The sequence below is a fragment of the Delphinapterus leucas genome, chromosome 12 (assembly GCF_059928025.1).
Source record: "Delphinapterus leucas isolate spDelLeu-1000000601 "Yukka" chromosome 12, BTC_Dleu_Yukka2, whole genome shotgun sequence".
NCBI lineage: Eukaryota > Metazoa > Chordata > Mammalia > Artiodactyla > Monodontidae > Delphinapterus > Delphinapterus leucas.
The window spans coordinates 84,431,524-84,449,108 of NC_143140.1; the positions used below are offsets into that span (position 1 = coordinate 84,431,524).

Below are 17,585 nucleotides of genomic sequence, written 5' to 3' on the forward strand. Positions count from 1 at the left end.
GTCTTTATTCCTGTCCTGCCCCTAGGATCTTCAGAACCAAAGTCCTTTTTTTATGGCACCACTGTTAGTATATTAAGAATTGTTCGTACTTTAGAAAGACTTTTGTTAAAGGTGGAGAATCAATATAAAACCTGATATTTTTATTTAACTTAAAAAGATTTCATATAAAGATTTTAGGTAGCAGCCCCACTTACGTTTTAATATTAAATTTCACTACGTATGGTATTAATTTTAGCTTTAATTTTTTAATATCTAGTGTACCTGTGGATTCTTGGGGGGATACAAGTAGCTGATTAAACTAACTGCTGGAACTTATAGCATTAATAATTATAAACATAGTTTCCTTTTCACACCAGAATGATTGTTTGTGTTATTTTTCTTCTTTCCATTTTAGTGATTCCAAATGATGTTTCAGGTGGCTCTGCGATTTTAGGAGGACAGCCGCCAAATGTGACGAACAATTCTGGAATTCTGGGAGTCCAAAGACCAAATGTATCAAGTAATAATGAAATTCTTGGAGTCCGGCCATCTAATGTTTCCAATAGTTCTGGTATTATTGGAGCCCAGCCACCAAATATTCTAAATAACTCTGGAATTTTGGGAATACAGCCACCAAGTGTGTCAAGTAGTTCTGGACTTCTGGGCATGCTACCCCCAAATATACCTAACAATTCCGGACTTATGGGAGTACAGCCACCCAGTGTTCCAAATACTTCTGGACTTTTGGGAACACAGCCACCAGCTGGGCCTCAAAATTTACCCCCTTTAAATCTTTCTAATCAAAGGATGCCTGCAATGCCAATGTTAGACATTCGTCCAGGACTAATACCACAGACACCTGGACCAAGATTCCCTTTAATGCAGCCTGGAATTCCACCTCAGCGGGGACTCCCTCCCCCAGCGGTGCTTGATTCAGCTCTTCATCCACCACCCCGTGGTCCTTTTGCTCCAGGAGATATTTTTAGTCCACCTGAAAGACCTTTTCTAGTTCCTGGAAGACAAAGTGTAGACAATGTTGCTAATCCAGAAAAAAGGATACCACTTGGGAATGATAACATTCAACAGGAAGGAGATAGAGATTACCGGTTTCCTCCCATAGAAACCAGGGAAACCATTAGTAGACCTCCCCCGGTGGATGTTAGGGATGTGGTTGGACGGCCTGTGGATCCAAGAGAAGGTCCTGGAAGGCCTCCATTAGACGGTAGAGATCATTTTGGACGACCTCCTGTAGATATTAGAGAGAATCTTGTGAGGCCAGGCATAGATCATCTTGGTCGAAGAGACCACTTTGGCTTTACTCCAGAGAAGCCCTGGGGGCATAGAGATTTTGACGAGAGAGAGCATCGGGTTCTGCCTGTCTATGGTGGTCCAAAAGGCTTACATGAAGAAAGAGGTAGATTTCGGTCTGGAAACTATCGGTTTGATCCTAGAAGTGGTCCTTGGAACAGAGGATTTGGACAAGAAGTTCACAGAGATTTTGATGACCGCAGAAGACCCTGGGAGAGGCAAAGGGATAGGGATGACAGAGATTTTGATTTCTGCAGAGAAATTAATGGAAGTCGTTTTGGACGAGATAGAATTCAAAACACCTGGGTCCCCCCTCCTCATGCTCGGGTTTTTGATTTTTTTGAAGGGGCCACTTCTCAACGAAAAGGTGATAATGTGCCTCAGGTTAATGGTGAAAATACCGAGAGACATGCTCAGCCACCACCTTTACCAGCGCAGAGTGATCCTGAACTTTATGAAAAACTGACATCTTCAAGTGAAATAAACAAGGAGAAGAGTGACACAGTTGCTGATATAGAGAGTGAACCAGTGGTAGAAAGCACAGAAACTGAGGGGACATAATCATCACTCAGTAGGTAAAAGATACATTTTGTAAAGTTGTCATCTCTCTGTAATAGATTAATGGCTGACTGGACCATAGTTGTTCACTTTTGTCTGCCAGAATTAAGTTAATCTGATGTTCATGTTCACCTTTCTCTTAAAATAATTGTACAACTGACTTGTATAGACATTGTTCTTAATATGAACATGGTAGGTAAACATTTTTTTATTTTTCTGATAAAATATAAATGTTGCCCCCAGATTCTTTTAACTTCAAGGAAATGAATAACAGCTTGTCAGAGACTTCCTATGGAAGAAAGAATTTTTTAGATACTACCATTAGGTTGGATATGGTAATAGATATATTTCAAAATAGCAAACGGTGGTATATCTTATCCATATCTTTAGGCTGCTGCAGAATTTTAAGGTAATAGACAAAGCTGTGATATTTTATGCAAAGACTGGCTCTAGATATTTGAGGAGCACAATACAGAGATTTTAAAAAGTGATTTTGTAAAATCTACACTATGGTCTCTGTTTCTCCAAAGTAAGTGTTTGTGATTTGTTCCTCATACTGCAGTGAGTAAAAAAGAAAAAAGAAAAAAAGAAAACAACATAAATATTAAAGTACGTTTCAATGTTGGGTGAATTTTGTTTTTAGATGCCAATAAAACTTATTTGTTTGATAACAGTGTTCTAGGAATTGTATTTTTTTAACCTACAGATTCTTAAAACCATGGATCATTAGCAGCATGTGCTTAGTTGTTGCAGAATTTTTCTATTAACTCGTAATAACAACAACAAAGAACCATGTGGTTGAAAAAAGCATGTACTTTGATATAAAAATCATGCAGTCTCATTAGTATGTGTGTAATATCTGTGTATATTTATTGCATAAGTCATACGTAGAGTTTTCTTTCTCTGTACGTCTATTTTCATGCACATACAGAGAAAAATAGAAAGTTGGTAGCTTAGATAATAAAATATTCTTTAAAACTGGATAGAAAATAAGAGAAATTTGGCTAATTGACATTGCTCATAGTTACAGCTCTTAGCCTTTATGATGGTAAAATAAGAAATATTGTAAAGAAATACATTGGCAGTTTGGCCGTTCTCTTTGAATACAGTTAAGCATGAAGCCAGATTTAGCATCAAGCTGAATTCCACGTAAATGCTTGCATTGCTTTGTTTCACACTATTTGCTATTCTGCATAGATAGTGCTTATACTGAAGTACTTACTGGTCACTTGCCTGAAGTGAATTTCTCAGTTGCACAAAATGTAGAGTAGTGTCGGTGGATTTTAAAACATTAACTTGTATACCAGAAACAATGTGTCCGTCATGTGTTTTGTAGGCTCTGCATAATGCTGTTCAGATTAGCCTCCAAGGTAAACTGAGTAGCAGAAAAGTTGGGGATAAGTTTCCTGTTTTATTTATTATTATTATGTTTTTGCTTTTGCTTTTTCATTTATTTGCTGTTTGTTTCTCCTTTGGGTTTTACATATATACACATATATATAAAACCATTGGTGTTTTTCCGTTTCTAATGATGGCTTTCATTTGGTCCCATGAACAGTTGCTTTGTCTCCTATTCCAGTAATTTCTCATTTGTTCTATTTACCTAAAATTCTTAAGTTACATTTGTCAAGCCCCCCACCCCACCCCGTACCAGAAGAAATGATGGAGTACACCAGCCATTGAACGTTGGGTGCTTTTTGCTTCCCTCTGATGCTCTATAGATCTTTAAGGATTCTCACCAAAAATAAAGTCTTTTCTTCTTGTAGGTTCTGAAATAGAAATAGTACGTTATTTATTTTGTTTTTTTGGAAAAGTGGACGAGAGGGGGAGTTTGGTGTTTATTTCTAGGGTAATTGAATTCAGTCCAATAATTTCGAATTGGTTTCAGATCATTTCCTTGGGGTAATGGGAAAAACTGTGACATTGGTACAAAGTTTTAATATTCTGGAAAGATTTAGCCTTGTCCTTAAGGAAATTACATTAACTGGGATTTCTCTCAAACTACTTTAGTTACATTTGTCATTATCAAACTTAAGTGACATTCACTTGGGTTAAGTAGCAATAAAAAAGAAAGTGAGACTTTTCAGTGACTTTTGATCCCAAGTTTTTTATCACCCTTGGGCCTTCAGGTGCAAACTTGAAAATAAAATGTGTACAAGTATTGCACTGGTTGATGATTCTGATGGTGGAAGTTACCTAATCAGTTGTCAGTACTGCCTCCTAGAAACCCATCTTGGAAATGTGTGACACGCTTAATTAAAACAGCTGAAAAATAATTATGTGTAGTTAGGCTCACTTTATCCTTGTATTGTTGTGTAATGTTTGAGTGAAAGGATATTATTCATCTTCATACTGAATTTCCAAAATTGATATTTACGTTCACTATTTTTTTTTTAAATGGTGGAGAGAAAAGTTAATTGTCTTACTTTGCTAAGTTTGACATAAGACCTATCACATTTTTGACGCTTTTGATCACAGTACTGCTGTCACTAGAATGCTAGCAGTTAGAAATATGCAAGGAGTACCTAAATACTTTAATAAAACAGTTGAAGTGCTGCAGGCAATAATTACATTAGACAGGAGGTCGCATAGTGTTTTGATTTGTGATATTTTAGAGAGAGAATGATAGGACTTAGTGTGGTATTAGTAGACTGCAGCGGTAATAGACATTAATTTCTAAATTTTTTTTGTGTTTAAACATTTCATTAAACATTGGCTTCTGTTCTTAGCATGAATGCATATACTGTACCGTGATCATTTTATATTGTAGATAGAAACTTATTTTAAAGCAAGGTAGTCTTTATCTACAGCATATCATAGGTGGAATGTTCCTTTATTTTAATTTTATTTCAATGTGTAGGCTGTGCAGAATACTTAGAAAGCATTGGAAGATGGAATAGTATAAAATTATTTGTTTAAAACTCTGGAAATGACTTCATATAATATTTAATTAATACAATTTGTTTATTATTTAAACTATTACATTCTTAACAGAGCAGTTGCTTTTGTTCTGGTAATTTAGTTGCTTCACCAAATTTATTGGCCATTCTTCACAAATTTGGGGTTGTTTTGGGAATGGGACAGTTTTGTTACATTTAAAAAGAAAGTTACCTCTTTTAATTTGAAAAAGTATTTTTTTATAAACACTAGTTCATCAGATCTAAGGTATCATTGATTGTAAGACGCACCATTCAGAAATTTTTAAATGCTTCCAATATGACATGCCAGCGATTTATAAGACACATTTGTAATTCAGAAATGTCAAAATGTAAAATGTGTCTTAGGATCAAAGAAATATGGTATTTCTTTGAGATTATATATATATATATATATATATATATATATACATACACACTCCATATATATATATATTCCCTTACTCAGTAAGTGATTTAGAAAAATTCTGATTTTTTTTGTCATTGTATATATTTTAGATGGGCACAACATTTAATGAAAAAAAATTTAACATTTGATTAAAAATAATTTTGTTGTACCTTATGTGCCTTCATCGTTATTATTGGGTGCTATATTAATAAAATGTTTTAAGGGCTTTTAACTCTTTCAAAGAAAAAAAGCATTAACATTTTACTCTTTAAATATTTTACATAATGAAGAGGAGAGCAAGTGTATATTCATTTTTAATATAGGCAAAATAAAATTATGTGAGAAATCATAAATATTGGTGTGGCAGAGAATTATAAATGTTTGCTTAATTGATGATGCTGTGGTTTTATAGGAACCATCTTTTAAATTAACTTAAGTTGTAGGCTCTAAAAATTTTATTTTCTACTTCTGAAAAAAAAAAGTCAGGTTGCTATACTTTTTAATGGGAGATTAAAAACAAGATACCTTGATCCAGCAAAACTTTCTAGAACTAGAATTTAAAATTAATGGCACAGATTGTTTTCTTTGGGGGCATACTTTAAATGAGGGCATGTGTATTGAAAGCTATATGAAATACACTTTCTCTGTGGTTCTCAGCCAGGAAATGTGTGACAGAAGAATCACCTGTGGAGCTTTTTGAAAATATGGGGTGGGGGTGGTCACCACAGACTTACTAATACAGAATCTCCTGGGGAGATATTCATGTTCATACACCAACACACACACACATACCTTCCACATATCACCACTTTAGATACGTTAAAATATGCAAATATTTAATGTACCATACACTTGAGATTTTTTTACATTTTTTTTTAAAATAGTGATACAAAATTATTTTTAGTGTTTCAATAAAGTATACAGTTAATTGTGGTAATTGGTATTGGAGGGTGAATAAAAAGTAGAGAAGTCCATCACAGATGTTTTAAATTCAAGCGTTAATTTTTAAAAATGAATTATTATAGCAAGAAAGGGACGGAAGGATGACACAGATGGTTTTGTTGGAAGTATTTTTGACCCAGGTGAAACTTTGTTATTGGATACCTCAAAGAAAAATTTACTAGATGTAACATGTAATTAAATGCTTTGATTATAAAAAGGGTCCCTTTGGGACCAAAACTGCAAGCATTAAGCTTATCAGGGATTAGGAGTAATGTTACTAGTAGGACTACTTAGAAGTGGGTTGCACATCAAAGACTAATGCAAGTCAGTGGTTTATTTTGGCATGAGCTTTGCTCAGACATTTTTCTTCCCCTCTACTTAGATCTTTTTTTTTCCCCCAGGGGGCTGTTCACCTCATATGTACTTAGAATTACCCTGCCTTGTTCTAGTCAAGATATAGAACAGATATTCTAAGTAATCTGTAAAATATGTGTAGTATATCAAGGGGTAGAATAGTGCTAATGGGCTAACTTTATATTGTATGAGAAATGTGAGATGCTTTGGATAGTAGGGTGACCTGTAGCGAAGGAAGCTGAGGGCATGCTTATGTAGAGCCCAGTAGGTGGTAGAGAGTGCGTGCGCCTGGAACTTGTGACCTTGAGCCCTGAGTTTAGTGAGAATTAAATGAGTTAGTTTAATGAGCATATTAAGCTCGCACAGCAGTGGCAGAATGTAGCACTTGGTTGACCTGTGTTGTCTGTCCTCCCACCTCCCACCACTATCACTCAGCCCGTGGGCGGCTGTCACTGTTTTATCTTATTTTTCTGCCTTTCTCAGAATTCTCATCACAACACCTCCCAGCCTCCTTTTTGACCTATCATTCCAGGCAGAGGCTATCAGTTGGATTTGTCTGTTGAAAGCAATTTGCTACTCCTTTGCTTAGTGATTTCTAAGGTCGTTTCCAGCATTTAAGTACCTTGAGCCAATGAAATAAGTTTTCTCTTCTGTAAAAGACCAGCTGAGGAAGCAGGAGGAACAGAGGGAAAGACTAACAATATTGGAACACTTTTTAAGAGAGCGTAGGTTTTATTGCCTTTGGGTTTTCAAAACTAACATTTCTAAATATATGTCTTCGGACAAGTTACTGCACCTTGAAGCATCATTTCTTAAAAGCTGGCCTGCAGGGCTGCTTTTTTTTTTTAATTGATGATAATATTAGCTAATATTTAATAGGCATATACTGTGTGACAAGAACTGGGATGATTTTATTACCTGCATAATATAATTCTCATTGACAGTCCTGTGAGGTAGTTGTTGCTTTAATATCTCTTACTAAGAGAAACCTGAGTCACGGATTTAATATCCTGAGATCTCACCACTTGTAAATATTTGAGCAAAGATTGAAACCCAGGCCTGTCAGATTAAAAAATTAACATGTACCACTTAATAAAGTGCCAGGCACATGTGGCAGAGGTTGACCAACTATTAGTTCCTCTTCTCTTTAGAAAAGGCAAATAAATTTGTGCGGAAAAACATAACATGCGTACCAGGCTTATCCTTATAGGGTAAGGCTGCAGTGCAACACTGAACTTAACGTTTTCACTGGTACAGGTGTACTTGGGGCTGTCTTCTTTTCCAGTGTCTGAACATTCAGTTCAGCTTCATTTTCTTAGATTCTACTTTCAGGATATGTTTTTTTTCTTAAAGTGATACCATAGCATAATATTGTTAACTTTCTAAATAACTTGCTACTTTGGAGGCAGGTTTGTGTTGCATTGATATTAAATAAGATTTCTTTTTGAAAACACCTTTTCCCAGGAATTAAATAAAATTTCAAAACTTTTTTATTCTTTAAAATGTTTTAATACTTGTAAAGCAGAGCCAGTGATAGCTTCCAAATTTATACTTTTGTGGCTTTGGCAGCTCCTTTCTAAAATGTGGCGGTTATACACTGTATATTTAGCCATAATTTAGTACTCAGTTTTCTTGTGTATAAAACTCATATATTAGGAATATTCCGTGGCTTGAAATAAATGAAATATATAAAGTTATCTTTACACATAGTAAGCATTCAATGTTAGTCGTTATTCACCACTTGAATTCAAGCAGTCTGGAGGTTAGCTGTTGTCTTTGGTAGTAGTGAATAATTTACAGTTATTTTACTTTATTAGAATATATAACCTGATTCTAGGCTTTCTTCAAGTCACTAAACTTAGGTTCATATGAGGTTTAATCCACAGCATGTCATGGTGCTGGCCTTTGATCACCTTTTCCAAAGTCTTTGGACAGATGATTCTAAACATTGTGGCCGTATTACTGCCTAATCCACACATCAGGGGAACATGCCTATCATATTTGTGAGTTATACTTCTATTTCTACTAATCTTGCCAAAGTTAATTATTATTTGCTTATGTTATTATTACATGAAATAAAAAGTTCTTGCATTTGAACAGTCGCTTTTTAATGACATGAGTCTTGTGTTTATTACTGAACTTGGGTCAGTTTACACATTAGTAAGAATATTAGTAAAATCAGAAGACTTGTATTAAATAAATAACCTATGAAAGTATAAAAGATAACTTGTTTAAGAATTGACCTTCTCTGGTTATTGAAACTAGCCTTTTTAGATAGGGTAGCATTTACCTTCTTAGAAGGTTCTGAAAAACAGCACACCACATAGCACTGTGGTCATACCCAGGGTAAAGATTTAGAGATTTCTAAGTAGTAACGCTATCAGGGCTTCATTTAGGACAGTGTTTTTTATAAAATTTATTTAATAATATTTGAATTAGTCCTCTTTTTATCATATTACTTTCTGAATTGTTAGCCAAATAGTGTCTGACCATATGTTAAAATACATTCTCATTACAGGGAGAGGGGTTTGAGAGTGGACAGAGAAAATTTTTAACCTCTGTGTCATTGACATTCTATATAATTTATCTTCAGAAATACACTGGTAGGATTCATTTTCCCTTCTTTACAAATAAGCAAACTCAAATCCATGGTCACACAGCCTTTGATTTGCATAGGTGTTTGAACCCTGGGTTTGCTGACTTCAAAGCTATGCCTTAGTTTTAAAAAATGCTCTTTTGGACAGGTAGATTCTAATTATAATATATGGTCTGTATAACTAATTTCATAGAGCTGCTGTAACAACATACCAAAAAGTGGGTGGCTTAGAACAACAGAAACTTAATTTCTCATAGTTCTAGAGGCTAGAAGTCTGAAATCAAGGTGTTGGCAGGGCCATTCTCTCTGAAGGCTCTAGAGGAGAATCCTTTCTTGCCTCTTCCCAACTTCTGGAAGTTCTCAGCAATCCTTGTTCTTGGCTTGTAGATATGTCACTTCAGCCTCTGCCTGTGTCATCACATGGCTGTTTTCCATCTTGTGTCTTCACATCATCTTCCTTCTGTGCTTGTCTGTATCTAAATTTTCTTCTTGAAAGCACACCAGTTTTATTGGATTAGGGGCCCACCCTACTCCAGCATGACCTCATCTTGACTAATTATAATGACCCTGTTTCCAAATAAGGTCACATTCTGTGGTACTGGAAGTTGGGACTTAAACATATGTTTTTGGAGGACACATTTCATAACAACCTATGACTGGATTCTGTAACTATTTAAGATCTAAGTAAATACACTTGGAACAGTTTAAAACACACATACAGGGGGGAAAGATAGTCACATTTTAGAGTGATGAAACACATCTTTATAGAATTCCATTTGTAAATTACTTTGGGTGTTATAAACAAATTTACAACCTTCATACAAGTATTGCAAATTGTTAAATACGATAGCCACTGCCTAGCTTTTAAGATGAATTTGTAACGCCCGTACTTTTATGTTTTTTAGTAATACTTCAACTAACAAATCGGCAAAGAAAATCCAAAAGTATTGGCATTATGTAGCAAAGAATCTATTTACTGAAAATTATTCTTGCACTTAAAAAAATTCATGCTGACTTTTAAAAGTGAAGGTTTTTTGGACTTCATTAAATACAGCTACACTGAAAATATGCAATGTGTCTTTCCATTTCATTTCTGTTGTTTCTTTTTTATAGTATATTAGCATTTGTTTTGTCTGCTCATTAAAATTTCCTGTTAAGCAAGTGATATAACTATCATTTTGCTGTTTTAGTGGTTTGTTAGAAATAGGTTTTTCATTTACCAAATAAATTAACAATTTGTTCACTATTTTTATTTATCTAGTAGCATAACCTTAATGTATCTCTCTATTTTTTCATACAATTGTCCAGCAAAATCTTTGAGTGAAAAATGGCTTTGTAGCTGACTGAATCCAAGTTGTATAAAAATATAGGTCTTTACTAAATAGGTGTTTTAACAAAGTCCCCTATAACTTTTGTAGAAATTTGAATGGAGAATTCTCCTGATTTTCATTTGAAGAGCACCAGAGCACTTAGAACACTGCCTGACGTGTAGTATACCTGGGTGTTCACTATCGTTATAATTGTCCAAAGTGGCTAATAGAGACTTTGGGGGCATGCAAATCACTGTTGTATATTAATTGCAAATAATTAAGGGATAATTTATGCAGATTTGAATATTAACAACCTCACATCAGGGGGTAGGGAGAGGGGATGGGATGGAGTTATATGTTCTTAGAACTTCAAAGCTCTGAAGTTTTTTTTTCTACCTCTACAGCTTACTTAGTTATTCGAGCTGTATTTGTGTTTCTGGTCCTCAGTACCAGTCTTTAAACGGGAGTTTGATTTGTTAGGCTAGTGGCAAGCCTGCTGGCGTACCTGGCTTGCTGGCAGTAAAGAGATGGCTGTGATCTCATTTCAGGAAGAACAATTAGACGGCTTCCTTCCTTTTATTAATTGTCCAAATATGTCCAGATAGTAACGATTTAATGGTGAAAACATAGTATTCCTCACTTTCTTATTCAGCAAAGTAGGAACTCAAGTTTTAAGAGTAGAGATTTTTCCATGGGACTTGAAAAAGGCTGATTCGATTAAAATGAAAAAAAAAAGATTTATACTTTTCTCATAAATACACTCATACTAAAAAGAAAGTTGTTGGGACTTCCCTGGCGGTCCAGTAGTTAGGACTCCACGCTTTCACTGTTGAGGGTGAGGGCTCGATCCCTGGTCGGGGAGCTAGGATCCCACAAGCCGCGCCATGCAGCCATGTGGGGGAGAAAAGAAAAGTTGTTAATCACTGAATTAAACAAGTTACTTTTTAAAAATTGTGTCTGACTCAATCCATTGTATGGGAAAAATTGTCTTACTCAAATCATTTAGAAAAATGCTTTAAAAAATTTTTATTAGACCTCCCTATATGACACTGAGAATTTGAAAAGCATATTTAGAATTATTTTATCCCAAATTAAGTCTGTCAAATAAAATTTGAGGTCTCAAAAGATATTATCTACTTGGGAGAGAGAAGTGAAGTTACTTAATTACTGTCCATTCTGGACTATCTAGTCATTCATAGCAACCAGTTTAGGAAGACACAGTAGGGATCTTGGTTCCATTGGAAATCATGAAATGCCACTTATAATAACTGTAGTCACCTGTGCTTCCAAATGTAAAGCAGTAATTTAATTTCTCATCAGAGCTTTAAAAAAAATAATAGCTAGACTCTTTAGGGGATAATGTAAAATTTAATTGTTACCTTGATATAGAAAGCTAAATTTGGGATTTGGCAGTCCCTTCAACTGTGTTACAGCTGTACTTTTTCTTTGCCACATGCTGTAGATGCAGTACTTTAAATAGGGAGGTGTAAGTACAAACTGTACCTGTCTCCAGATCCACAGTTCAAAGCCTTTGTTTTAATTTGAGCTCTGTGTTGAAAGTTTTCTTCCTAACATGACTTCTATACTCTGAGCAGATAAACTCAGTAGTGTACATTTTAATTAATGGCAGACAAAGAGTGACTTCTTAAATTAGTATCCGTTTTCAAAGGGCCAAAAAAGGATTTCCCTTACACCAGCAGCATTTTCATTTAACTGTTAGTAAAAGTAGGGAATGTGGGAATGTTTATGGATGAAGGAAAAATTCGAATGGAGGATTCACCTGAGAAACTATGAGAATAAAGGCACTGACTAGCCTTTGGATCTTATGAGCCCCCAGCTATGTGATTATTCTAACTATCCAAGGGTTGTAGATGAGGGTATGGCCTTGATTCTTTTCTAAAGCACTAAACATCAGATGGAAATGATTTTCAGAGCATATAGGAATAGTATAACCAGGTCTTGAAATCAGGATGACATCTAAGTCCAGAGAGTTGAGTAAGGCTGACATTTTGTGATTTGTCATTGAGTCCTTTCAAGGTGTGATTTTTTCAGTTTCTCCAGAGGAATACTTTGCTACTTTTTCCCTTTGTTCTTAGCAGTTTAGACAGCTCTCTGTCCATTGTCATTAACTCCAGTGGTTGATGGTCTGGTGGAAAAAGAAAGTCGCTCTTGACTACTTAATGCCTTTTGTTGTGTTTTGTTGTCAGATATCTACTTTGGCATCTTAAAGCATCTCTTCTGCCTGGAAGTGGTTGAGCCAGGTTGATTTTTAATGGTATATATTTTTTCTGTTAGTGAGTAGTCTTTGCTTTTGTTTCTTGACTTTACATTTTTAATTTAACATTTCAAAATGGTTTCTGATAATCTAATACAATTTATACACATACATGTATATATGTACATGCATATGTGTATATATCAGGCACCTTCTCAACCTTTAGCAAGCTTTGTAGATTTTCTTTTGATCTTTTTATGATTGTACTTGAATATTCTCTCAGGAATCAGACAACTTAAAAGCAATATCTTTTTCTGCTTTGAGTCTCACACATGCTTAGCAAACTTGTAGTTCCTAGGAATTAGATCTTTAAAGGCTGATATCGTCTCATCAGGGCCAACTCAGTCTTTATTAGAAAAATGACTCGTTTAAATGCCCCAATAGCTGGAAATTAATTTGTACTCGATACTAAATGTATTCTCAGAGAATGAGAGTGAGCAAGAGAGCTGCCTTTACTTTTTAAAGCAGTAATATTTCTGATAGCTGGCTAACAAAAAAAGTAGCTTTAAATGATTTTTGAGTTATGATTCATCTTCTGATTTATTATAGCCTAATAGTACTCTCTAAAATTACTGTCCAGTGCTCTCAGTAGCATCAGTCGTATGGTTCACTTGGTGGATTTTCTTCAGCTTCTTTCTTTGCACCAGCTGGTTTCAAAGACACCAAAAGTTAATTGAGACTGAATAAGAAAGACTTCAGAGAGAAGACAGAGATGTGAGATGAGTGAGAGGGATACAGCAGTGGGCAGGCATGTGCCCCTTTTTGGCCTTTTGACTTGTTTCATATTCAGTATTCTACCAAAAAGAAAACTTTCTTCTTTTTCGTAAATTTTTTGAAGGCTGTTTTAATGGGCGTCCTCTTGGATGTTCTAATTTATGAACCACCATTCTAAACTCCTTTTTATCAAACTGATTAATTCAAAGTGAAGTACAGGGCTTCCCTAGTGGTGCAGTGGTTGAGAGTCCGCCTGCCGATGCAGGGGACACGGGTTCGTGCCCCGGTCCGGGAAGATCCCACATGCCGCGGAGCGGCGGGGCCCGTGAGCCTGCGCATCCGGAGCCTGTGCTCCTCAATGGGAGAGGCCACAACAGTGAGAGGCCCGCGTACTGCAAGAAAAACAAAAACAAAGTGAAGTACATGATTTCATTGAGCCATTCTGCCTAGAATGGATTGATAAAAATAAAAACAGTACGTTTGGCTCATCATGTATTTAGAGTACATATTTGAAACCCAAGCAGTAGACCTCTTGGGATGATGATAAACAAGCAAAAAAACCAGACATTTATATGGTTTTGGAATTTAACCCAGGAAAGAACACTTCGTGGGTGGTCTTGCACAGAGAGTCTGATGTACACCCTTGGGCCCTCTTTAGTATTACAACCTATCGTAGTAAATGAGAATTAATAACGTTCTCAATGCCTTTGCGCCAACATAATTGTTCCTACACCCTCCTGCTCTCTAAGCATTTTATGATCTGGAATTTCACTTCTGTTAACAGGACTGCTGAGGCCCTAGCACCGTTCTTGCTTCTGGCTTTCTGATATTCTTCTGAGCTTATAGCTTTCATCTTTAATTAAAAATCTTTGAAGCCCCAGGAGAGTGACTCACATATTTTAGGGTGCCGTTTCTCCTATAACTTGCACAGTAGAAAGAACCCTGAGTCTGGGGGAAGTTAGCTTTGTGATACCCATCAGTAACGGAATTTGTTGCCTTGTTCTAGCACTCTAATATTTACCTAGAGCAAGGTTCAAAAATATGGAAGGTGTACCAGCATTTTCCTTCTTCCCTCAAAAGATGTATATACTTTACAGGTCCAGCTATGACAGGTACCATTAATCTATCCAGGGACTCTTGCTAAGCCACGAATTTTCCACGTTTCTCTAGGTGGCCAGTGCTAGTCACAGTTATTAGCATTAGAACTGAAACCTCTTCATTCTGGCCCTGAAGCATTTTACCATTTAAAATTGTATGCCTTTCTTAAACAGTTATCCCAGCATCTTCTCAGTTTGCAGTGTATAGTTTTTTAGTTCTTAAGGTGACATTACATGATGTTACTTTCCATTGATTAACACCATTCACAGTTAATATTGTTTTGTCTGTACCTCACTTGAGATGCAGTCACATCTTGCATAATTTAGTTAATTAAGTGTTCTGTTCCTGAATTCTTTTAAGTATTGTAAAACAAAAATAGTAATATAGTTAAGATTATTTATTGACTCTTAATTTTATAGATGTCACAATGCCCCAGTTGTGTTTTGGCCTTATTTTCAACTTTTTAGGGAAAAGAATCCTTAATGAAGATGTTAAATGGAATAATTACATCCTTTGCCATTTGTTTTAGGTTTACTTTAACCTTGTCAATAAAATTGTTTTAAGTAATTATTAGAAACATGCTAAGGCAAGACCTTTGAACCCAGTTAATTTTTGTTTCCAATATTAAAACTTTTTTTTTAAATATTAAGGGGACAGTTTTTTTAAATTACATTGGAGGAGGAAAATTGAAAAGAACTCAGAAAAAGAGAATAACATTAGGACTAGCATACTTGCATTATTTCCCACAGAAAATAAAGCCAGTGAGAGGCCAACACAGATGGTTTAAGAAAAGGACGAGCATTGTTTAGCACCTAAATATACCCAGATTTCTTTTTGAAATGAGAAAGTTAACCTTTATGTCAAGGTTTCATGTTTATGTAATCCAAATATGTTAGAATAAAATATTTTAAGATTATGAGTCATCATGGAAATCAGTGCTTATGGCCTTTTTGACTTTTTAGTATTGAGCACCCTCAGAGATTGGATCCAATTTATATTAAGAAAAATAAGTCTCAGAAGTTTGTCCACTTTGGAACTTGACTGAACTTGGTACTTTGTTAATTGAAGTGTCTAGTGAAATTTTATTTGCTTAATGTTGGTTTTGAAAGAATTTGATTTTAGTGGTAACTTGCAACAGTAAATAGACAACAAGAGTTGTTTTTTTTAATCAGTAGCTTAAAATGTGGGCCAGGTATTGAAGTCCTTAGATTTTTTTAGGCATAATTGAATTATTTATATCTAGGTTGTTCTTTAACTACACTTAACATTCCCTTTCTCAATTCTTATACCTTTTAACATGTTTCCAAATCATGTGCACTTTTCATTTCCTTTGGGAGGAATAAAGACATAACCTAACAGCTTTAGAAATAACCCTGATTGCTGTACGAATATGTTTGCCTTCAGTAAATTCTTTCTCACTTGGTAAGAGAGAAAAATGGCCTACGCACCATTTTGTAGTCAGTTTTGGGTGAAGTGCATGGGCTTTTCCTGATAATATAATGCCCGTTATCAGAGCTCATCTTATAGAGGCCTCAAGTGTGCAGATCATGTTGCAAGTTAGAAATGCAGTTGAAATATGTTGTTCACATTTGGTCTTTAGAATATGGAATTTCAGCTTAATTTTTTGTCCTTTGATCAGTACATGTAGCAGATCAGAAAATGAACCCAACTTGAATTTTCTTTCTTTGAAAGAGAAGTGGTAACATATCCGAAGTGCTTATTATTCAGTATTGAGACCAACTTCAGATGGCTGTGGAGCCCAGAGGAGTTCTGTTTAGACGGTGAGACTAATAACCATGGTGAGATTATAACCACCACCGTGGCTTCTCTCTAGCTGAAAAAAGTCATACTTCTGAACATATGCTTATGCTGAGGTTTATTTTAGCAGATGAGAATCTTTGCCTATTATATCTGGAATTATTGTTTGAGCATATTTTAATGTGCTAGATATTTGTGTTGAGCTGAAGTCTCTTGAGGGAGATTTTAAGTTCTCTTAGCTGTGCATGAAAGTTCTACAATAAGTTTATGGATCCAGGAAAAGGAAAAGAGAAAAATTTCTGGGACAAAGTTCCATATCTTTTAAATAACATATTTTGGGGAGATTTTTAAGTGAGATAAATTTCTTTGCAGATTACTTTCCTTGGAAATAATGTTGACAAACACTGGAGGTATTATCATACATCTGGCCTGTTTTCACTTGTATAAGGGCAACTGCCTAATGTGTACTGTGAAAAGTATACTTTCAACATTTTCAGAAAATTAGGTTGTTGAAACATAAACCAGATTTTTAAGTCATAAAGACTGTTTTTAGAAGATAAGTTTAAGTGAGGTAGCTAGTTACAACATCTTCTGACCAGTCACTTTGTAAGTATGCAGTAATTAAGATTTGGGGACCTAGATATAAATATTACATTTTTCTCTACACTGAGCACAAATATTAATGTGGAGTAAACCCAGCATATGGAAGTTAACATGACAGTTTTTCAAAGGTGATGCATCATTTAAAATATTAGATTGTTTTACTTTTGTGTCTTAAAATAAAAATCAGAGTATTGGTTGTAATGGATAGGAGTGCAAAAATAAAACAGAAGACTTCCTAATGAAGACTTTACAAAATTTTGATAAGATTGTATATTCTGAAAAAAAGATCAATTCACTTTTTACCCCTAAATCTCTATTCTGGTAAACAAAGATGGTTCTTCTAAGAGTCAAAACACTTTTCAGAATGATTCACTTCCTTAAATTTTTAAGAATATTTTGAGAAAGATCTTTCAGTGCATTATTCAAGCTCATGTCCTTTTGTGTACTGTTTTCTGGAGAGCCCATAGAGCGAAGTGTACTTGCTTTTTAGGCCTAGGAGAATAGAAAATATTTCTAATACCCAGGTGATTTTGTTTCCCTGCTTATGTGCCTCTCCCATTCCCCACAAAATCATTGCAAATTTTTTCTCACCCACAGCAATACATACTTTCCCCCCCTTTGAGCAGAGGACCCTCCTCCTTTCTCAGAGTACAACTGGTAGTTGGGAGCCACTTTGTTTCAGTCTCCCTCTAAGCTTTGTCAAAATGATCTAGTGTGTGCCTCTAGGCCAGTAGTTCTGAATCAGGAAGGCTTTGCTCTCTCCTTC

At 35.3% G+C, this 17,585-nt stretch overlaps 1 protein-coding gene across 9 annotated transcripts in view; it reads left to right on the plus strand.

Moving 5' to 3' along the window:
• SCAF8 (SR-related CTD associated factor 8) overlaps nucleotides 1–17,585 on the plus strand; it is a 201,047-nt gene that overhangs the window by 75,147 nt on the left and 108,315 nt on the right. For 6 of the 9 annotated variants that reach the window (XR_016395260.1, XR_002642778.3, XR_016395263.1 and 3 more), the window contains one exon: nucleotides 395–1,862. Coding sequence is in view for 4 of the 9 variants with exons in the window: in XM_022559974.3 (XP_022415682.1) it covers nucleotides 395–1,848 (1,454 nt within the window). In the remaining 5 variants the exon portion in view is untranslated. Of the gene's footprint in view, nucleotides 1–394; nucleotides 8,568–17,585 lie in introns of those variants that run through there. The other 3 variants (XM_089922180.1, XM_022560022.3, XM_022559960.3) reach the window with 2 other exon arrangements.